Genomic DNA, 24,234 nt, shown 5'->3' with positions numbered 1-24,234 from the left:
ACCACCACTGACCCTCGACCGGGTAGTCTTCAACTACGCAGACGGGCAAAGAACGCCGTAGAAGTGATAGACCAACACCGTCTCACACCCGGATTCTACTCCCCAATTTTCCTAGTACCCAAGAAAAGCTCCATAGAGAAGTTCAGGTTGATTTACAACATGAGGAAATTCAACCAAGAGTATCTACTCAAACCAGAGAGAGATTCAGGATGATACATTTACCGCAACTCAGACAACTCATCCGTCCAGCAGATTACTTGGCCAGCATAGACCTGCAGGATGCATATCTACACATTCCGATTCATCAGGAGTCAAGAAGATACCTAAGATTTCTCTTCAAAGGTCAACACTTCCAATGGAACGTCCTACCGTTTGGAATATCGTCGGCTCTGTGGTTATATACACGAGTAACCAAGCCCATCGTCACCTATCTACATCATCGAGGTCTACACAGTGCCTTTTACCTGGACGATGGGATACAGATTCATCAAGAAGCCAGACAACTCAGATGTCAGCTAGACTTCACCATCAGACTGCTCACACAACTGGGATGGCTAGTAAATTTGATGAAGTCAGAGTTGGAAGATCAAGATCTTCAATTTCACAGAATCGCAGTGTGGTCCCAGAAGATACAAGCCATGATTCCAGAAGCAGTCATCTCTCCGTTACCACTACAAACATGGCAGTGCCTACTTGGACTACTCACCTCAGCGCAGGACCTGACACGCACAGGGAGACTTCAACTACGTCCGTTACAGAGATTTCTGACAAAACATCTGAACAGTGTGGACCTGATCCCATTACCAGTCCCAAGAAATACCTATTATGATGGACTCACAGGTCGAATGTCTGCGGAGGAACCTTTTCACAAGAGCCTGTCTTTGACACTCACCTTTACGTAGATGCAGCACTTCAAGGATGGGGAGCACATCTTGACAACAAAGTAGCATCAGGAAAGTGGTTGGAACAGGAACAGCTTCTTCATATCAACCAGTTAGAAATGAAGTGGTGATCAACGCCTTACAACATTGGTCGAGCTCACTAATCAACAGGATACTGATGATTCACATGGACAACTCAACAGTAGCGTTCTCCATAAACCGACAAGGATCAACAAGATCACTAAGTCTTCTACAGCTCACCTTCCAACTGTTCAACATCACAGAGGAATCAAACATTTGGATAAAGGCGTGTCACATACAAGGAGCCAGGAACGTACTAGCAGAGGCTCTATCACGCCCACTTCATCCGTCACCTACGGAATGGATGCTCCACCCAGAAGCGTTTCGGCTCATCATAATGGAAGTAGGACCCCCTGCATAGACCTGTTTGCCACAAGGTTCAACAAGCAACTACAGACATTCGTCTCACCAGTACCGGACCCTCAGGCTTGGGCAACAAACGCACTGAGCATATCGTGGGAAGGACTAAACGCATACGCGTTTCCGCCTCGTTTCTGCTACCTCAAGTACTACTAAAGATCAAACAGACTCCAGCGTTACAACTGATTTTGGTCGCACCCTATTGGCCAGCGAGCGGCTGGTTCACAGATCTAGTACAAGGACTGGGAAGACCAACCCTGAAGTTACCAGAATGGCCAAACCTACTCATTCATCCGCACACCAAGCAAGTTCACGGGAACCCACTAATGTTCCAGTTACACGTATGGAACGTATCAAAACTTGCCTTAGGAAAAGAGGATACTCCACCAGAGCAGCCAAAGCTCTATGCAGATCAACTTGCAATTTGTATGACAACAAATGGCAGAGGTTTGAACAATATGCAATACGGAAAGGTTTCACAGCAATGAAAGCAAACTCATCCTCAAGTGGCGGAATATTTATGTCATCTTAGGGAGAGGAGATTGAAAGGTTCGACATTATCTACATATCTAGCAGACATCAGTACAGTTATTACGATGAAAACTGGTATCAAACTGACGAAACAACCGGAATTACTTGCTCTACTACGTTCTGGAAGACCAGCAAAAGAAATTCAGAGCACCAGCCTGGGATTTGAATGTAATTTTACGACATCTCATGACTGATGCCTATGAACCACTACAGCAAACTACCTTTGAGCTACTCACACAGAAGACTTTGTTCCTACTGGCCTTAGCAACGGCAGCTCGAGTTTCAGAAATACATGCGCTGGACTTTGGACGAACTAGATTTGACACGGGAAACCATGCTGCAGTACATCTAGGACTTAGATGGGATTTTATTGCAAAGAATCAGTTACCTGACTAACCAGATAGACAGTTTCACGTCCCAGCGTTATCTACAATCCTTGGTCCAGAGGATACCCATGATCTATCTTTGTGCTCTGTCAGAGCCCTTAGAATATATTTAGCAAGACTAAAACAAGGAGAAGAAAATTCAAGCGCCTATTCATCCTCTTGTCAACAGAAACATCTGTAGAGGTTTCAAGAACGACAATATCGTTTTGGATGAGAGCCGTTATACTAAGGGCCTATAAAGCAGCAGGATTAGAACCTCCAAGAGCCTCCAACCCACATGAAGTTAGAGCTTTAGCGTCTATTTTAGCCCTACACAGAAACTGCTCAATATCATTGATAATGGAGGGCTGCTTTTGGAAATCAGATACAGTGTTTGCCAATCACTACCTCAGAGACATTGCCACTGAAGACGTCTCCGGCATTCATCAATTTGGGCCACTTGTTGTAGCACAACAACTAACTGTTCCTCAAAGGCGCTGAGTTGGAAATCTCACCCTTTATCACATTGACTTGTTGATAACATTCTCTCTGGAGAGTTTGAATGAAGTCCATGCGCTCCGTCTAAGACTAGACTAGCATGAGTGATTAGACTCTGTATGGGTAATGATCTTACCTGTACGTTAAGGGGTCGCAACGCATTTATAATAAAGATCTTATTATAATCTATGAGTTGTTATAGATAACTAGTTAAAAGAAGATACTAGTATATCTTAAAATCTACATGAATCTGAAGATTCACTTGTCTAAGAGAAGTATGACAAGATTGTGGTCCCCCGAGTTGATAACGGAAGTTGGAAGAACAGGACCTAGGAAGTGCCGTTACGCAGCTCCCAGGTGGGGGATACAGGACATATCTTAGGACAGCCGATGAATCCACGAAGTGGCTTGACCCACCACCTATCTGTCGGAATCTATAAGCAAAATATCATGAGTCAGGATAAGGAAAAATATGTAATTTTTTAAGTAAAATTGATATTTTATACCTATCCTAACTCATGAGGTCAAGCCCTCCCAACCTCCCCGCTGAAGACACTTCGGGTTTTACAGTAAACTCAGGTGAATGGGCTAAATTCAGGAGAGAGTGACAAGTAAGGCAGGTCACATGACTTTTGCGCGGGGAAAAGGGAGGCAACTTGTGGGTGAGTGAACTTTTACGTCCGCTTCAGGGAACTACAAGGGATTCAAGTGTTCCACTACCATTCGCATAGAGGAAGGAGATAAGCAAAATATCATGAGTCAGGAAAAGTATAAAATATCAATTTTACTTAAAAAATTACATGTTTATATTTACAGGATGTTATCAGTATTAAAAAAGTGAATGATACATCAGCCGTTTTCTCAAGAAATCTGCTGATTTATTATGAATCTTGTTATTGAATCCTTATTTTGAATGTTCTATGGTATATTACAGATGAAGCTCTCTTTTCAAGTGTTCAAATCTTAAGGCGTTATCATGTACCTTGCATTTATAACTGAAACATTTGCAGAGTAGGTTGAGAAGGTACAAAATCAGATAAAATGATCAGTTTAAATCCTAATGGTTTAAACTGGGCACTGTGATTAAGAATACCTAATTGTTCTGATGTTTCAATTATACTTTCATTATTTAAAAATATCCTGTTTGTTATTTTTCCAGGAAAGTGAAAGGACTCGGTGACAGTGATACTGACACAGATGACATGTCCAAGTGGGTCAAGCGGTCCAGGAAAATGGAAAAGGAGAAAGTTTTGGCTGATAAAAGAGTATGTAACAATATTATTAAATATATCTACCATCAATAAGAGCTAAAGAGCTTGTTCCCATCACATCAGTGCTACTGATATACTGGACATTCTGATACTGTGTTCTTTAAGGAAAGTGCATGATAATTACTCATAACAGTACATGTCACAACAGTATCAAGAGGATGAAACAGTCCATGACAATGTTAGCTTTTGGCAACAGCTGTAGAGTCTCTCCATATTGTGGTGGGGTAGCCTAGTGGTTAAAGCGTTCACTCGTCACGCGGAAGACCCAGGTTTGATTCCCTACATGGGTACAATGTGTGAAGCCCATTTCTGGTGTCCGCTGCCGTGATATTCCTGGAATATTGCTAATACCATACTCACTCACCCATATTGAGGATCAGGAAAAATTGAAATTGGCTTTATCCTCAGATAGCCATGCAGAAGTAATGTGTACCATAATTTATACAGGTATGTTTAATTTGGAAACTTACATGCCTATTAAAATCTTTGCTAGTGGGTAGTAATGGACATTTTAAAGAGTGGTCTAATTGCTATTCAGTTATGACAAGACATGTTCACTATGGCTGGTAGCCTAGTGGTGCAGGTGTTCGCCGAGACAATGACCCAGCTTTTAATTCCCTGTGGGTATGTATGTATGGTTGAGACTCATCGCTTGTACCCTGTTTATGATATTGGCTGAATATAGCCTATGCATATATAAACGAGAGTCTCTGATCAGGCTGACTTACCTCATGTCATTGTGTGTTCAGGCCAAGCTTCTGGAAGAGATGGATGAGGAGTTCGGCATCAGTGACCTTATGGACCAGGAGTTCAAGGACAAGAAGAAGGTAGGACCTTCAACCCTCTCTTGACACTGTGGTTCTCCATGGTTGAGTTTATTGCAGTTTATTGAATGTTCGGAGAATTACGTGAATCATTTTCTCTTCTAGTAGTACTTGGTTGACTCGTTTCATCGTATCCATATTGTGTAGATCGATGCTCATGCTATTGATCGCTAAATTGTATGGTGACTCTTGTCCTGACTCGATTACTTACTGACCGCCGCCATATAGCTTGAATATTGCTGAGTGCGACATAAAACTAAACTCACACTTCTAGTAGTTTAAAAGGAATCTGGAAAAAAGTCTTAAGCCACAAATTTCAGCTGGTTTTCCAGGAATTGTACAGCATTATAAGATGATAAGTTTCTCATAAAATAAGCAAGCTGATTCCTATTGTCAAATGATAACTTTTGCATGACAGTCTTTCATATTATCCACTAATCTGAAGTTTTGGGTTGATGAAATGTATTTCTGTGCAGATCTTCAGCTGATTATGTCCCAATATTTTCCATAAAATCTCCTGAAAAGGAAAGCTCTTGGTTAGCAGACTCAATTACCTGTTGTCAGTGGTGCCATTCCCATTGCAGGATTACTCAGCCCGAGACCTGCAGGGGTTGACGGTCCAACATGAGATTGATAAATTCAGTGATGGTCGTGGAGTTATTCTCACACTTAAGGATAAAGGTAAGGCAGATTTTAAACAGTACCACTGTTTTATTGTGTTTACAGATCTCTTTGGTTTGTTATGAATGTTTTCAGTCAGGTATTCCAACGTACTAAATCGCATTTCGTTACATCATAACATTTCACACTTTAGCTGGGAGTGAGAAATTGAAACATTTTTACTTCATGATCCACTAAACTGTATTCTGATACATGTTGATTCCCGAATTGCGAAATAAGCCTCAGCAGAGTATAATGATCATCACTCACAATGCTGGTCTTCTGGTAACCTGATATCACGTGAGATGAGAGGCAATAGCCAGCTACCCTTATATACACAGGAAAAATTCTAGAATATCTACAATCGTCTTTGAGTTAGGAGACCCTGGGAACATCACCCTGCAGTACCTTCCAGATCTTTCTGTCTAAATCTAGTACAAGTTTAATATAGCACACCATTACAGCTTACTGAATCTACATATACCATGTATTACACTTGTAATGTTTTACACAATGATTTACACTAATGCAAAACAACAGTGTGCGAAATAGCCATTGGCCCGCTAGCCCGTGGCTAGTAAAAATCCAGTCGGGCCAGTATATTTCCACAGTCACTGGCCTGACTGGCTTGTGAACTTCACGGTGTCATTTTGTAAATATATCACTCTCTCTGACTTGTTAAGTATTAATACACTTTTAAATCATGCAAGATTATGGCCTGATAAAGTTTTCATAATATTAGCAGCTTAATGATGAAACCTGTGTCTACATTCAAATATCGGGCTAGTGAATTATTATGTGGGCTGGTAGCTTCCAGGTATTGCTAGCCCGACTGGCTAGCAAAATTTGGAAACCATCTCGCACACTGCATAACAATTTATAATTGTGTTTATCTGATATATCATGTATTATTCTCTAAGAAGTCAGAGAACACCAGAATGTTTCATATGACTGTAGTTTATCAGTAATGATAAAACACTTAGTATACAGGAAACAAAGACATTGTGGTTCTAACAGTCTATGCTACACAAAGGGAACATTTAATTTTTTTTCATACGACAGTATTTTTATCAACCAGTGATTGCATGCTGTTTATTTGCTGCCACCTAGGTATTCTGGATAAGGATGAGGATGACGTGTTGATCAATGTGAACATGGTTGATGACGAGGTTGCTGAGAAGAATGTGGACAACAAGAAGAAGAAGCCGGAGTATAAGCCGTATGATGAGCCTGAGTACGACGAATATGGCATGGTATGTTCAACTAACACTTACACCGAGTCTCTGTGTGTTTATCGTCCATTAAACTGAACTGCAAAACATGTCAAGCTTGGTCGCTGTCCATAAGACACACACTGTTTGGTAATTTAGATTCACTGTCCTCATCCATAAACTTGATGTATTACATTTCATGTAAATATCACCTGGAAGACAAGGTTTTTTGGTATCTGGGGTTTGGATAAGCGTGATTCTGATGGATATGTTAATAGCAACATAGGAATTTCCTGAAATGTCCTCCATTATTTCATTGTCTTAAGTAAAAACGGTTCAGTTACTCATATCTTCTTGTGTTACAGCTGAAGCCCAATAGCATTCTTGACAAGTACGATGAAGATATTGATGGAAATAAAAAGGTTAAGAAGTCCTTCACACTTGGTATGTGTAGTTTGCTATACATTGTACACATTGGATATTTCATTATTGCTGTCCTCTTTCTATTTCTTGTGAGGAAGTATGAGCTATTTCTCTCATGTGAACGTATGCCAAGGCTGATTTAAATGACAGTGATGGGCAGGGCTGGCCTCATCCTCGATAATCTCCAGGGTATAACTTTGCGATAAATCTCCACTATACCCTGCATGCATCTACGGCTCGGCCCCTTGATTTTATTACCTCCCTTGGCTAGCTTTTTATCCGTTCAGGTGTCTATGCTGGGAAGTTGAGTGTACCAATCACAACTCACTTTCACTTCTTTTATCTAACCTATTAAACTTGGCAACATAATTGATGCGGAGGTACTCTGAAAGAGGTAGAAAGAGTTCTTGCATATATTTTTTAAGGTTTCAGATCTGTCAATTTGTCTGTATGATATTCCCCAAAATCTGAGTCGCACTGTGAACAAACCTTCGCTGCTGCGGCCGCTATCTTTGTTGACACTGGCAAGCTCGGTTGTAACGGCGGCTTGGGGCGGTGGGGTAGCCTAGTGGTTAAAGCGTTGGCTCGTCACGCCGAGGATCCGGGTTCGATTCCCCACATGGGCACAATGTGTTAAGCCCATTTCTGGTGTCCCCCGCCGTGATATTGCTGGAATATTGCTAAAAGCGGCGTAAAACTAAACTCAGTCAGTCAGTCTGTAACGGCGGCTTACCTGATTGGCTACTGTGAGAATGCGGAGCCAGCAAAGGGAGGTAATAAAATTATCGGGCCGAGCCATAGATGTATCCGGGGTACTAGTGGAGATTTTATCAGAATGTATACCCTGGAGATTATCGAGGATGGGCTAGCCTAGACATGTAACGAACTGCAGCCTGAAGTGCAGAGTTGCATCTGTTGGGTTGTTGGATGCACAGCTGAGGCACCAGTATAAGATGCATAGAGTTATGTCCCTTAGATCAGAGAGTTATGTCCCTTAGGTGTGGCAGGATCCCATGATCATTAGTTGGAATCCTCAACTCACTTTGATTATTGTCTTCTGTTTCTCCTCACCATAGCCATGATGCCTGTGGTAGTAGAAATACTGTCCACAACAGTGTTAGGGTTGAGGGGATATTACTGGAGGTGAAGTAAGAGCTGCTTAAAAACATAGCCAATCACTTCTTCACTAACACACAGTGTAAATCCACACTCCCTCTGTGGCAGGTTCCGGAGGCAAGTATGACGCAGATGAAGATCGAGAAATGGAGAGGATTCGTACAGAGCTCAGACAGCAAGGGGTAAGTTTTAACTTTCATCATGGCTTATAAAAGTCTTTTGTGATTACTCTGTTTGAAGAACTCAGATTTGGTTTCTGAACTTACATGGTTTTAACATGTTTAACTAAATGTTCCTATTACTGAACTTGAAATTTGATAAGAGTGTAATTTGGTAAGACAGCAACAAAGAGTAGGTTATAATAGGCTTTTGTCTCTTTCAGCAAACATTAGCAATGCCAGCCCTTACACTAGCCAGTGAATACTACACTGCAGAGGAAGCGGTGAGTATAAACACACATTCTTTTTCAGAAGAAGTCCTCCTTGGGGTACATATAAGCATTAAAATGTCCATTTTAAAACCTACGACAGTTCTAACTATATTTAATACACATATTTACTTGTCTTGTGAGACCACTCCTACAGGTCTCTTTTGTTAAGTAATTAAATTCCAGGGACCGTGAGAAGACGTTTAGTTAAGCGGTATTGTTTACTTATCCGAGTTTAGTTAACCGAACTCTAATAGTGATAATTAATGAAGAAATTTGCCGCGACCAAAGAATAGTGTTTTCTTATCCGGTCTGTTTAGTTAAGCGGTCTTTACTTAGGCGGTTTCCACTGTATATAGGTTGATTTTTTCATTCATAAATTGTTGTAACTTTGCCATTTGGGTCCCAATTTCCAGCCATGTGGCAGGCAAGATGGCGGACAGGGTGGCTTACATTCGTTCCTTGTTGTGTGGCGCTTGGCGTTCACAAAACTTGGACAGAACATATGGGCTAAGGACCCACCCTCCAAAACCTTTATTCCTTCACCCTTTTTATCGGTGATGGTATCTGGTGGTGGTTTTTATTCCCACTCTACTTTGGTTTCTAAGATGCCTAGCGGTTAGAACAATCAGAAAAAAATACATTATCAGACAATAAAGGTATAGTTTTTTGATGACGTAACAATTGAATGACGTTATCCCGTCACTGCGCCATTCTAGTGTGCCCCCTCGTAATCGAACCATTTTACATTACGTCACAATGTAAACGACGTCACGATGCATGTCAGTTGTCATCGCCTCGTACGGCCTCCTACAGTAAACTACACCTTTGCATCCAGTTTCTTGGTTTGCTGTTGCTTCACGCAGCTAACATCACTGGTGGAAACATTACGTTTATGTTTTACGACGGTTAAAATGTGTCATTTCGACTCACAAGTTTTCAGCGACACGGTAACGCGTTCAGTAATGTTTACATTCCCACAATGCAATTGTGGAATGTCGCTTGACTACTCAACTTCCTCTGGATGTACTGATCTAAACTTACGCTGGTAGTAGAAATGCAACGTTCATATTGCCCCATATGGTTTTACGTTAATGACAGATGTAATTAAAATAATTCAGAGAAGATATTTAACCCGAACGTAAGCCGTCATCAAACTGTTATCATTTGTTTTTTTCTGGTAACGTTCGTCTTAACGTAGGGGGCAGACACATCAATAGAACAGCCGCGCCAGTTAGCCCTGTGCGAGGATTCTTAATTTAGGTCACCGACACCGTCGTTTGTTTTCTGCCTTAAATTAATCGTAATTATCTTTAGAAAGTATTAAATTTGGCATCTTAGAAAAGAAATACAGTTAAGCCTACCACCATGTATAGTGTAATAAAACACACTTTAAGCCCTGAACTATTATAGCGTTAAAAGCACTTTCGGACGCAAGCGTCCTCGTGCTTTAAGTATAATAGTTCAGGGCAAAAGTGTGTTTTATTACACTATACATGGTGGTAGAGCGAAGTGTATTTCTTAAATATCAGTGCCTTACTTTTACTCTCCATTTTCCCATGCTTGGCTAGCTGTGTGCTATGGACAGTAGTTTGTTTTGGCGAGTCCCCCGTATTTACACACCTCCAACCCTTGGGTTGGGGGGTGGGGTTTGTTTACTGTGGGTGTGACACCGATAAGCCAAGCGGCATATAGGCTTTGACAATCCGGGTCCTCGCCTTAGACACACACCGCCTTGATTGACATCGGCGGTCAGGTGACTAGGTAAGTGTAATTTTCTATTTCCGTTGCGATTGTTACTTCGATTGGATCACTATGTCAGACAGAATACCACTCCCGGCTCAAATATCTTTGGGAGTCTGTTTTATGCTTATATGTACTCCAAGGAGGACTTCTTCTGAAAAAGAATTATACAAACCTGTAGAGGTTATGAATTCTTTGAAGAAAGTCCTCCTTGGGGTACGGCCACCCCCCTCCCCTCATTCTGTCTGATCCTTTCAGCATGAAAAGTGAGGTGCAAGGTTGACGGCTAGAGTTATCTGCTCTTGCCTGTAGCGGGCCCTGAGGGGCCCTGTAGGAGTGGTCTCACAAGACAAAAATGTGTTTTTTGTTTTGTAAATATTTTTATTAAAATATAGTTACAACTGTCGTAGATTTTTAAATTGACATTTTAATGCTTATATCTACCCCAAGGAGGACTTTCTTCAAAGAATTCATAACCTCTACAGGTTTGTATAAATTGTTTAATAATTCCATGACAAGCTGATGGCACATGAGGCTTTGATACAAAACCTTAAAATGAGAGCTTAAAACCAATTGGTTCAATAGGTTGAACCAGCCAATCAAAACGTGTGTTACATATTCATTGTGTATCTCTAACCTCAACACTTAATCCTGGTGCTCAATGGCAGCGGAAGACTTTCTAGGTTGTGATAATTGACTGATGTATTCCACTCGCTAAAGACCCATGAAGGTCCGGGTTAGAATGAACTTTCAGTAACCCATGCTTGTCGTAAGAGGCGACTAACGGGATCGGGTGGTCAGGCTCGCTGGTTTGGTTGACACATGTCAATTGGTTCCCAATTGCACAGATTGATGCTCATGCTGTTGATCATTGGACTGTCTGGTCCAGACTCGATTATTTACAGACCGCAGCCATATAGCTGGAATATTGCTGAGTGCAGCGTAAAACTAAAACTCACTCACTCACTCCACTCGCTAAATGTGTTTACTTCCAAGCTTGACTAGGATTGCTGAATTTCATGCTGAATTAGAGTTTGTAGCTGAAGGTACAATCGAAAGCGTACTTAAGTTTTAAGATTTTATGTTGTATACAGCTTTGGTCCTTTTGGTGACTGTTGACTCTGAGATTGGATGGTTTGGATTGGTACTCATTTTTTCGATCACTGGTTTTTTCTGATTTAGACTCAGTTATTTACAGTGACACAGCTGGAATAATGTTGACAGTGGTGTTAAACAACATTCGCAGGGCTCGATTTAGTGCTTTGTTACTTGCACTGGTGCAACCCAATATTACAAAGTGCAACCTAGTTATTATTCTAACTTGCACCAGGTGCAGGTCAATTTTGAGTGGGTCAACTTCTGAATAAAACATCTACATAATTCAATATCATATTTCTTTCATTACATATTGCAATAAAAGCAGTGCAACTGGATTTTGACTTGTGCAACTAGGTTGATATCTTAGGTTGCACCTGAGTAGGTTAACATCTCTTAACTCGAGCCCTGATTCGTTCTCACTGAATCCCAAAATTGTATTCCTTTAGGACAAGTGTACATGACTAGGACAAAAACACATTTCTGATTGACTGCCTCCATAGTGTGGATGCACACACCATCCCAGTGTATGTTGTTGTGGAAATGTGGACCACAAAGTCCTGAGGTAACAGTGATCTTCACTATGTATTCAGGCTGCCAAGTTCAAGAAGGTCAAGAAGAAGGTGAGGAAGATCAGGAAGAAAACATCCCTGAAGGCGGATGACTTGCTCAACATAGCCGCAGACCAGGTTACCAGAGAAGACTACGGGTCAAGGTAAGTCCCTTTATCACTGTCACCTCCACGTGGAGTGAGTGAGTATGGTTTTATGCCACTTTTAGCAATTCGATTTAGTGCTTTGTTACTTGCACTGGTGCAACCCAATATTACAAAGTGCAACCTAGTTATTATTCTAATTTGCACCAGGTACAGGTCAATTTTTGAGTGGGTAAACTTCTGAATAAAACAGTGGTTGACACCAGAAATGGTTTTCACATATTGAACCCATATGCAGAGAAGAACCCGGGTCTTCAGCATGACCAGCAAATGCTTTAACCACTAGGCTACCCCACCGCACCTCCTCTACATGGAGATAACAACCATTAAAATGTTGGCGTAACAGTTCAGATTTTTAAGTTTGTAAGTTAAATTATGCTGTTTCTCTTGGCCTCCTATTTGATATTTAGTCCCTGAATTAATCATACACATAAAATATCATTTACAGGACATTAACCCAGCGCTAAGCATTGTACAGCCGGACTATGTTGGCCAATAAGAGCCATGCTTTCTATTCCATTACAGAGTTATGAAGGTGTAGAGTTATTACGGTTATACACACAGAAGTTGGTTTATCAATCTTTGTAGTACTGACTGTTTGCCTGTTTAACCAAACTGGCACCCATGAATATCCCAGTTAGATTTAGTCTCCAGCAGCTTATGCTTGTTATCAGATGTTACTATTCTTGTCATGGGAGGCACTGTGTGTGGGACCGCCTCCGTGGTGTAGTGGTTAGAGCCTCCACCCGGGGAGCCGAAGGTCGCGTGTTCGATCCCCGACCGCGTCATACCAAAAGACGTTAAAATATGGTACTTGTTGGTCCCTGCCTGGCGCTCAGCATTAATGGGTACAACAAGGACTGGTCAGGTTGGAGTCAGTATAATGTGTCTGAGTGGGGTATTCATGCTTCACTGCGGCATGGTATCTCAGTGAGCTAGCACTATAAAACCAAGCTAGTGCAAGCAGCCGCACATACACATACGCACGCATGCACGTCGTCATATGAGCGAAATATTCTCAAGCACGACGTTAGACCCAATTTCACCTCACCTCACTGTGTGTGGGATATGATGGTCAGACTCACTGTCACCCAAGATGCACACATTGATGCTCATGGTCATATTCAGTAACTGGACTGTTCCAAGCTGGATATTATACTGGCTGCCTTCATGCAGCTGGAATATTACTGAGTCTGGTATCAAACAACAAACAAAGCAAGCAGATTGTCCTATAGTACCACAGATTGACCTATAGTACCACAGATTGTCCTAGTCATTCCTCAGAACATTAACCTTTGAAGATTCAGGTTAGAATTGATCTTCAGTAACCCATGCTTATCGTAAGAGGCGACTAGGGCGGTGGGCTAGCCTAGTGGTTAAAGTGTTGGCTCATCACGCTGAAGACCCGGGTTCGAATCCCCACATGGGTACAATGTGTGAAGCCCATTTCTGGTGTCCCCCACTGTGATATTGCTGGAACATTGCTAAAAGCGGTGTGAAACCAAACTCAGTCAGTCAGTAAGAGGCGACTAACAGGATCGGGTGGTCAGGCTTGCTGACTTGGTTGACACGTGTCATCGTATCCCAATTGCGCAAGTCGATGCTCATACTGTTGATCACTGTATTGTCTGGCCCAGACTGTCAGGGTGCCTTTTGTGCTAAAACTACTTTAAGTCAATGTTAAGTTATAGGAGTTACGGTCACCTCAGCGCTAAGATCACTTTGTACAACGGCACCCTGGTCTCTTAATAATAATAATAATAATAAGAGTATTTATATAGCGCTGACTTCAACCACACAAAGGCAATGCTCAAAGCGCTCTTCACACATATTACTAAAACAAGTGCCAAACAAACTTGAAACTCAAGTTTTCATGTACACCACAGATTACAATGCCAGTATTGGGCTGGTATTCGGCTGAAGGTAGTGTGTCTTTGAATATTTATTTCTCGTGTACATTGTTTTCCAGTCCAATTTAACATGGGCATCAAATCCAAATGGAAAGGCAGCAAAAGTAAAATTTATGACAATGTGTTGCGGGGAGGGGATGATAATTGTTGTACAGTTGTCATGGTATCAGCTTTGTATGTGTTGTAGATCTCGAGGCCGGGGACATGTGGTAGCACCCCCTGAAGACATGGAGGAGGGCGAGAATATTGATCAGGTGCCAGAGGTCATTGATTATGGGCATGGTGACCCTAACATCATCGACTACGGTCACGGCATCAAGGCCGAACCTGAAGTGAAGACAGAGCCTGAAACTGAGCCTAGTGGAAGAATTACACTGGATCCTGGTGTACTGAGTTCTTTAAAAGTCAAGGTGGAGGAAGATATGGATGGTTAGTTATCATATCCTTCATAATTGTGTTGTGCATCTCCTGTGACATGGAGATGATTAGAAGCCAACCATCTTGGGGACTGTTTGAAATGGCTGAATCTACTCTAAGATTTTTTAATTTGAAGTTAATTCAAGAGATCACAATATTCACATCATCTGATGATCAGATTATCAGATAGTCATGCTAGTTATTTATAAAACAGGAGGGGGATATTTTGTCTGCTGTGTGACAGGTACAGATATACATCTGGATTATATTTTTTACAGTTATTGGCCCAGATGAGGATCTGACTGGTGTCCCTGTGGATGATGATGAGGTAGAGAATGAACTACACTCAGCTCTCAGTAAGGCCAGAAAACTGAAACTGAAGAAGGCTCCCCGTGTTTCAGAACAGGTACTGTGATAGCGTGGTACTTGTCATGTCCTTTTCATAAAATATTTTACATTTGAATTTTTTTTCTTGGGCATGCATAAGAATGGAAAAGTTTGAGAGAAGAATTCTGTGTTCGAGTTGATGATTTCATTTAAATTAGGCTTAACTGCTATGAATCACTGCAATTCACTTTCCAGAGTAGTGTCCCCTAGGTAACAGGATCTGATGATTTTGGGGGTTGAATTTTTGCTTTGCCATGATTATGGGTTTCACCGTGAAGTAACTTATTCTTTTTGGATTAATCTAAAGAATGAAGATGATATAGGTTGGGTTAGAAAATATGTGAATAAATTGGTTCTCAGGCAAAGCTTATAAAAATTTTTGTTGGATTAATGTGTTTTAGATGGGAGTGGGCAGGTTTGCAAACTTGTATGGAACCAAATAGTAACATAGATAGACTGATATTATTGATGCCTTTTATTTAACCTTATTCATTAGGGATACGATTTTTCCCTATAATTACATGAATAAGTCTTTTCAGCTTTGACAGGGTTTTGACTGAAGGATAAGGTAGAATGTGTGTACAGCTGTTTCCAGCTTAATTTACAAAGTACAAACGGTAATTAATTCCTACATATAAAACCATGCCTTGCATAATGCATTACACTGACAAGGTCTTGTGTGGATATACATTATATTACATCATAATTTACATGAAATCAAAATTAGGCCGATTCACAATGATGTATCAAGTCCTGAGAACCAAGTCTATTTTCATTCAGCCCCATAGCTTAACTCTTACATTTTCAAAAACATAGCAACCCACTCAAGCAATGGACGGCAGTCAAGGAATGGTCTTTGTTTCAGGTTGTGGAGAGAGTCATGTCTCTACAGAATCCAGAAACAGACGAGAATGCTAAGGGGTCACAGATAGTGCTGAATTCCATATCCGAGTTTTGTCGTAACCTGGGAGAGATACCGACTTATGGCTTGTCTGGGAACCGAGAGGAGGACAGAGAGGAGATCATGGTCAGTGTAGTATATTATCTGGATCAGTTCCTAGGCAACTGCTGCTTTCTTTGTTCCATATCACAAGAAAAGCTACTTATCTTTGTCTTATATTTCAAGTGTCATTGCCAAGAAAAAATTGTTGGATGTTTTTATGCATTATAAACAATTAATGTAGATGATTACACAATGCCATTTTGAATGTGGTCAGATGCAACATATGTTATATTTGGGATTACACTTTCTTAGTAAAGTAATTAATGTAGATGTTCTTTTGGGAATTGTTTTTTCTAGAACAAAAACAGTCCTGCTGGATCTTTTCTCAACAAGCTAACAAATGTTGGATAACTGACATGACTGATATCAACTAAGCAAACAGATTTGAGTCAAGTTGCCTGATCCTCCCTCTTAACGTCACTTTCTGTACATGTTAGTGTTAGCATATGGTCTATTATTACCTAGACTTAAAAGACTGATAGAGCTGCGGGGTAGCCTAGAGGTTAAAGCAATTGGTCGATCCACCACATGGGTACAATGTGTGATGCCCATTTCTGGTGTTCCAATCCATGATATTGCTGTAATATTGCTAAAGCAGCGTAAAACTAAACTCACTCACTCACTACAGGACTGATATGAATTTTACGGGTTTAGATGCATACTGTGATACACTTCCTCTGTATCCCTGGACATGTCATTCGATGATGCAAGAGGTCATGGTCATTGGTTATGAAAGTTTGTGATGATGGTAGTGTTTAGCTTTTCTGATTGGATGGATTTAAATGCTGTTTTGATGTGTTTAAGGATGTAGAACTTGAGCTGATGGAGCAGAAGCGTCGCCAGGAGGAGATCGAGGAAGCTGCCAGTGGTTGGAATGAAGTGGACATAGACACACAACCAGTGGATATTACTGTATGTACATTACACAGAGAAATATGTATGAAGCATTCAGAATCTTATATAGCATCTCATTTAATTATGGCCTCATGGTGATTCTGGGTTAGAATAGATTACTTCAGCCTATAGTGGTTGCAAGAGACATCTCGACGGATTAGGTGGTCAGACTTGATGACTTTGTTTATTTTGTGTTATTATAGAATATGTTGCTCATAATATTGATCACTAGATTGTTAGGTCCAGAATCGATTATTTGGAGCTGAAGTATTGTTTGGTGTCAAACAACAATCAAAATCATTTAGTTACTGCTTAGACTGATGTATGACTGTCTTGTAGTCTTGCAATGATCTGTTAATCCTCTTTGATACAGGGGAGAAGAACAGGCCGTCCTTGAAGAAGAACCTATTGTCACTGATGGAGTTGGTGCTGCCCTGGCTCTGGCCATGAAGAAAGGTTTGGATGGGGTTTTTTCTCATACATTTGTACATCTGAGACCTCTGAGAATTTGGTTTATGAGTTGTGATCAACGAAAAATAATGAATAGTGAAAGAAAGATATCTGAAAAGGTCAGACTACAAGACTGATGACATAAGTGTGTCTTACAGTGATCACACACAACATATTCAGATACCATTTACCTAGATACCAAGCTTCTTCACAAAATCCACATGCAACTCAGGTGTACGCATACAAAGTACAATAGAAAAACGGTCATGCATCACCGGACGATTTGAGCTTGTTACCAATCTATGCCTATTTAATTTGCCTCGATAATCCTGAAATTCGGTTTCCGCGGAAGCGGACAGTAAGTAGCTGTAACCAATCAGTAAAATAAAAAGTATGGGTTAATGTTATCCCACTGATGTCCTTGGTGTGTGTGTATGAATCTCTGCAGCATGTCGCTGCCCCAGCGTTTTTTAAGCATTCATTCTCATTGTCATAAGCGATCTTCACTGTTGTCAGTATGAACAGCCTAGAAGAAGAACCCCTCCTATTGTGTAAGTGTACTTGCCTACTGATTATGGGTTTGATCCAGGGCTTGTCAACATCATGCCCTGCCAGAGAAAATGTAAAACGTGTAGTACCTGTATCATTTTTGTTTTTCCTCAACAGATTACTGTGACAGCAAATACTGTTGTAATGTATGACATGACCCCCAACTCATCTGTTAAGATTGTCCACTCTGTTTCTACATTGTGTGTTTTGTGGACAGGTTACCTGGAGAAGGAGGTCATCAAAAACGTGAGCGCTCCGGAACACAGCAACCTGGGTGCCATGTACTACTCCATTGAAGACAAGCGATACGAGTAAGTACGAGCTTCATCTGTCTTAGGGAGGAAGATTCTTTTTCAGAAGAAGTCCTCCTTGGGGTACATATAAGCATTAAAATGTCCATTTTAAATCCTACGACAGTTGTAACTATATTTTTAATAAAATATTTACAAAACAAAAAACTTGTTTTGTGTTGTGAGACCACCCCTACAGGGCCCCACCGGACCAACACAGCCAAGAGCAGGTAACTCCCGCCGTCTACCTCATACCTCACTTTTCATGCTGTCGTTCTGTTGAATAGACGTGCGTGGTGTTCGATTCGAAGTTTGCTCTCCTACCGATAGGATGAGTGTAAAAGAGCTCAATCTGTATGTATGGTTCCTTTCTCTATGCGGCGTTAGATGGGCGTCATATGTTGATATTTTCATTCATCTTTTGTTGTAACTTTGCCGTGGGTTCTCTGTTTTCCAGCCATGTGGCAGGCAAAATGGCGGACCCGTAGCGATCGTGGGTTTCCTTGCTATATGTTCTTGGTAGCTTGTAGTAGGGAGTTCATATATTATGTTTGCATATTATATGGATAGGCTTGCCTACATTCTCTTTCTTTTCAGCGAATTTGTGGTAAGTCGTTGTTGAGTAATTTTGATAGTGTTCGTTTTCGTATCACTCCAACTTTACTCTATCACTAGTATGTACGCCAGGTTTGGCTAGCCTTTTTCTGCTTTGCATTGTATGTTTAGTATTTAAATGGCTGTAGCTTGTAGCATTTAAATATAAGCCCGTCGCGGGTTATTCTTGCTATTTACTTGTGTTTATGTGTTTGCTGCTTCACAGTTCCTGCTAGTAACACTGGCGTGGTTCTGTTTGTTGCAGTTTAAGCCCTGTGCGTTGTGCCGTGCACACTACCGCCACAGGATGGTCATAAAGTGTGCCTCCGGTGTTTAGCCGAGGATGCTCACGACGATCAAGGATGCTCATAATAAACGCCCTTGCGTCAATATTCCTGTTACATTATGTTGTGTTATGATACATATTTCATACGTTTACACACAACGTGGCTCATAGGCCGAGGTTGTGTTTTTTGTCTGGGTTTCTGCGCCTCATGCGCATTCTTTCCGACACGCAGATTTTATGTTTTTCACTAATCTGCTTCAGGCGGGGGATAATATTTGATGAAAGGTTTCTAAGGAAATCCCTTTATCGTTCCCCCGCATATTGACTCAATTGCTTCACTATTGCAGCAACATATTCTTCAACATAATGTCAAGTCGATGATTGATAGCACGATGTCAGCTCCGTTAGGAGCTCGGCTCGCAACCTGTTGATCTCGATGGTAAGTGAACCAGGTGTCTTCTGTGGTGAAATCCCTGATTGACACGGCGCTGTCTGGGTTCCGCAAGGAGCTCAGCACGCCTGTCGTCGGGGGTGGATCGGACGCATCTGGAGGGGGTTGGCTGCGGCCCGAGCTCTGGCTCGGAGAACGCGCCTCCTCCCAGGCAGCTTGATCCTGGCTTCGGCTCAGGTGATGGTGTGCCTTCGGCACCTTGTGGCGACCTAGCTTCGGGCTCAGGTTCGTCACAGGCGCCTGGCGCCGGCGATGCAGGTTTCACCCTGTCTTCGCCCGGTGCCCTGACTGGCGGTCGCCTAAGCGCCGACCAGCTCGGGGACACCTCGGCGCCAAGTGGTCAGTCGGGGTTGCCCGGGAAACCTGTATCGGCAGGTTCCTCTCGGCGCCCCAGTCTGGGTTCCACTGGGCTGCCAAAACCTCGGCGCTCCTAGGTCTACTTGTGTCCACCAGGGGAAACCTGTATTGCCAGGCTACTCCCTTGTGTCTCGGGACTTCAGATCGGACTAGCACCGACCTGGGCTTCGGTTACCGTATATGACCGACTATAAGTCGGGCCCCTTTCTCAACCCTCTAAATTCTTGCCAAAACCATGTAACTCAAGTATAAGTCGGACCCTTTCCCCGTACGAATCGGTATCGCCGCCTCAATCTTCACGCTCGGACACGATGTTTAATGCGAAAATATATGCATGAATCATTTTTGTCACAGGTCATAACCTAGCACGGTACGTCAAATAAATCCCATAATTTATGTATAGGTAGCGATTTCTTGCTTAATATGTTCAGAAAAGCATTATTTTACCCAAAACTTTCGTCTACATCCAAAGTTTTCGTTTACGAGGAAGGTATCCATTGCCGTAATATGATTGGCTGCCTTAGGTCACGTGTCTGGTTTTGACCAATCACGACCCTTATAGCAGACTGTGGCGAAAAAGCGTCATTAGAAACCAATTTTTATCCAATAAAATTGCTTCTTACAAGTGTGAAAAAATACTCGGCAAGGGTACAGTGATATTGTTGATGTTCAGAGCCTTCGAACGATGCCCGACATCAAACGATTCGCCTCGCATGTTATTCATACGAAGCTTCGAAAACGGAGGTATTTTTCGCTGTTGTGTCATGTTACCGAGCGAAAAGCCACTGATATCGGGAAATAGGCGACCATACATATTTTTTTAAGAAATCTTTTTATAATAATTTTCTGATCACGTGAAATGAAAATATAAAAGAAGAGGTTACGGGCATTTTATGACATGTCACAAATGGAAAAAAATCGCTATAGTTTTTGCTTCTTTCGTGGTTTATCTGGATATAAATGTAAACTTGCATTTTCATCATTAACAGTATTTTTCAAAACCACCACACAAAACTGCCACAGAATACAAATAAGTTGACTTTACGGGAAAAAAGTCGTGTCACGTGGCCCAACTTTATCGCGCGATAACAAAGTATCGGTAAGTGCATAGCTGTGATAAAAATATCTGATTAAATTTAATTTATTGTTTATACTATGAAATATATTTTACAAAAGACAAACAACAAAGTTTTATATTTTATGTTTTATTTGTCCCACGATGTCATTTACCTTTGGAAACGTTGCCAGTACGTATATGCGTCCTGCTTCCGGTGTAAACATTGCCAGTTGAGTTCGCAGATTCACACACCTGACCTCGGGTGTTTTTTGGGGTAGATTAATGAACTCAAGTATAAGTCGGGTCTGATTTTTTACCTTCATTTTCTGGTATCAAATTTCCGACTTATAGTCGGTCATATACGGTAGCTCAGGTCTCGGCCTGATGTCTATCGATGCCCTGGCCAAGAGGCCGTTGAGTGTGACGAGCTGCCGATCACCTTGACGCGCCGAGGTCTACCCGTGTACACCAGGGGAGCCCTGCATTGTCAGGCATTGCCGCCGACCCGAGCACTTACGTATGTATATATATATATATATCTGTATATATATATATACACACATATATGTGTATGCATATACATATATGTGTATGTATGGGTAATTATATAGCGCTATAGGCTATGTTTGACTATATGCTCAGTGCGCTTTTGGAGAGTACTTGGGGAAACCTGATTTATCAGGCTACTCCTACGTGTCTCGGGATCGGGGTTCGGTCTAGAACCGCTGAGCTTCGGCTCCGCGGATTCTCTGAACCCTGTGGGTAGCACCGACCCAGGCTTCGGCACTGGTAGGGCGCAGATTCCCGGCTCCGGTAGTTCAGGTCTCGGCCTGATGTCTATCGACGTCTTGACCAAGATGCCATCGAGTGTGCCGGGTGTGACGGTCACCTCGACGCTCCGAGGTCTGTCTGAGTGCTTGTGAAACCTTGATTTATTAGGCTTCTCACATGTGCCTCGGAATCGGGGTTCAGGCTCGTTCAGTGGACAAGTCGATTTGAGCTTCGGCTCATTTCATTACTTTGAACTTACCACTGAGTAGGTTCGTCCCTGAGGCAAGTGCGAGATAGAATCGCGGCTGTGTTGCCTCAGGTGTTGTCCACGTCGAATACCCGAACCGTTGGAGTTCGCCTCCCGGAGGGAAGCCTGCTTCCAGCAAGGCATCCGGGACAAGGCATCACACTCTCCCGTAAGTCTGCCGTTCTTTCCCCTTCACAGCTCAACGCTGTATGCTCCACTCGGCGCATCTCTCAGCTCTGCTGAGGGAGCTGGTGGAAAGGAGAGCCCGGCGTGATATTTTTTCGTCGGCGACTCTGGGGCGCATCTGGCGGGGGTCAACTCTCATCTGGCTAGGGACTGCATTGTAGCTGTGCCAGCCAAATGATGAGAGCGGTTATGGGCCTATACCCGGGACGTTTCGAGGAATCGGAAGTCTGTTGAGCTTCGTTAATTCCTCAGGTGCCCAGGCATCGCAAGCGTTAAGTTGCCGACTGCTGGGGTTTACTATATTCTGCCGCAAACACCCGGTCGGAGCTGACACACTCCAGTGTCGGGTTACCCGGGAGGCGGCGACAATACTCCGTGCCGAGATCCAGTCTCTGCTGGGCTAGGCAACCAGTGTGGTGGTTTCCAATGGTCAGGAAAATGTGGGGTTTGACTCCATTTATTTCATCGTTGCCATTACGAACGGAATGTTCAGCCCCATTCTCATCTGAGAGCTGAACAAGTTAATAGAGGTACTGTTCTTCAAGATGGAGACACCACGCTCGGTGATCTCATCTGCCGAGACAGGGGATTGGCGCACGTCAATCGACCTCGAGGTCGTGTACCTCCTTGTTCCATTGCACCCTGATTTCAAGATTTACCTTAGGGGACGTGCTACCAGTTTCGTGTGCTCTCCTTAGGCTACATTACGGTGCCAAGGGTGTTCACCAAATTGAGGTTTATTACAGCTCAGATAGCCAGATCGCAGTGCCGGTGTTGTCACCCGTACCTAGGCGACTGGCTCATCGTAGTTTCAGAATAACTTTGAGTCTGGGGACCTCACGATCAGTGTTGGTCACTCTTACGAAACTGGGCGGAATTGTCAACCTCACGCAGTCAGATGGACAGACGTCAGGCGTCTCTCTGAGGGTCCCCACCCCTGGAGACACCGTCGCTCTCAGTCCAGCCAGATACATCCCTACCGGGTAAGGGCAATGTTCTGGGTGACCTGCAGCCTCTTGACGACGAAGTCACAACCTGCACATCCGGGATTCGAATTACCTCTTCGGCCAGACATTCTCACTCTGAACGGGGCGCCACACCCGCATCCTCAGATTCCCTGGGTGGCTTGGCCTCTGTCGGGTATAACACACGGAATTCCTGCAACCGTTGCAGACACAATTCTGGCTTCGAGGCGGGATTCGACACCCGTTCAGTGTGTTGATAGGTGGGGCGCGCTGGTGTGCAGATAGGGGGATTTCGTAATCCCTATTCTGCGGATTTAGTTTGGATATTGGAGTTACTATAGCCTCGTTTTGGTTGAGAGCCTTATGACCTCCACCATTGCCGGGTACTCCATGGCTATTTCCACGTTTCACACCTCGTTCGATGGTGCTCTGCCTAGGCAGCATCCTCGTTACATCAGCGTCGTAGCTGGCATGAACAGGGTTCGACCGCCGGGCGGCGACTCAGCCCACCTTAAAATTGCCACTTATTCTCAATTGGCTGTCTGGCCCTAATTTTTCAAGTTTATCGTCTCTCTCACTTCACTTGTTGGCGTGGAAGGCGACTTTACTTGTTGTGGTGAACTCTGGTAGAAGGGTCGGGTACATCCATGCGATTCCGCTGACCTGACACTGACAGTATTTTATACTGATCATGTCCGTATTCGGCCCCGGATACCTACCACTCTCAGTGCGATATTGCTTTCCACGCGACTGCTCATATCGCGACTTCCACCCTTTACCCAGCCTTCGCGCGGGGACCAATCTTTCGATTGCTCACCCGTGACTGTCACGTAACGAACGAACAAAAGGGATCCGTGACGGGTACCCATATGTTCTGTTTGGTGGCGGAAGACTGGGGAGTCTGCTAGCAAGCGCGCGACTTTATCTCGTTGGCTTGTTTCCGTAATTGTTCGGGTTACAATGATAAGGTTTACCTCCCCTGAGGGGTTGAAGGCAGACTGGGTAGGGCAGATGCCGCTTTGTTGGCAATACACAGCGCACTGCTCAATTAAAAGATCGGTTCTGTCGCTCTTTGGAGCCGACAGAACACCTTCATTCGCCATTACCAACTTGACACGCATTCTAAGGATCGTACTTTCGGTTCGGATCTTCGGTTCTCTCCAGTGGAAGTGACCTGACACCCGACCAAGTTAGTAACTTGTCATTGGTATCGGTTCTG

General features: G+C 42.9%; 1 protein-coding gene across 1 annotated transcript in view; it reads left to right on the top strand.

Annotated features, from left to right (window-relative positions):
* LOC124273702 (U4/U6.U5 tri-snRNP-associated protein 1-like) overlaps positions 1 to 24,234 on the top strand; it is a 36,281-nt gene that overhangs the window by 5,412 nt on the left and 6,635 nt on the right. Inside the window, exons 5-18 of the mRNA XM_046708982.1 lie at positions 3,876 to 3,981; positions 4,737 to 4,814; positions 5,396 to 5,492; positions 6,582 to 6,724; positions 7,048 to 7,126; positions 8,330 to 8,403; positions 8,604 to 8,663; positions 12,080 to 12,201; positions 14,299 to 14,540; positions 14,807 to 14,934; positions 15,781 to 15,942; positions 16,723 to 16,829; positions 17,186 to 17,268; positions 18,029 to 18,122. Of these exons, the coding sequence (XP_046564938.1) occupies positions 3,876 to 3,981; positions 4,737 to 4,814; positions 5,396 to 5,492; positions 6,582 to 6,724; positions 7,048 to 7,126; positions 8,330 to 8,403; positions 8,604 to 8,663; positions 12,080 to 12,201; positions 14,299 to 14,540; positions 14,807 to 14,934; positions 15,781 to 15,942; positions 16,723 to 16,829; positions 17,186 to 17,268; positions 18,029 to 18,122 (1,575 nt within the window). The remainder of the gene's footprint in view (positions 1 to 3,875; positions 3,982 to 4,736; positions 4,815 to 5,395; positions 5,493 to 6,581; positions 6,725 to 7,047; positions 7,127 to 8,329; positions 8,404 to 8,603; positions 8,664 to 12,079; positions 12,202 to 14,298; positions 14,541 to 14,806; positions 14,935 to 15,780; positions 15,943 to 16,722; positions 16,830 to 17,185; positions 17,269 to 18,028; positions 18,123 to 24,234) is intronic.

This window comes from Haliotis rubra, unplaced genomic scaffold (assembly GCF_003918875.1).
Source record: "Haliotis rubra isolate DU_JTF1 unplaced genomic scaffold, ASM391887v1 Scf183, whole genome shotgun sequence".
Classification (NCBI taxonomy): Eukaryota; Metazoa; Mollusca; class Gastropoda; order Lepetellida; family Haliotidae; genus Haliotis; species Haliotis rubra.
Note: the sequence above shows the minus strand (reverse complement) of the source record. Positions and strands in the feature narration are given on the sequence as shown.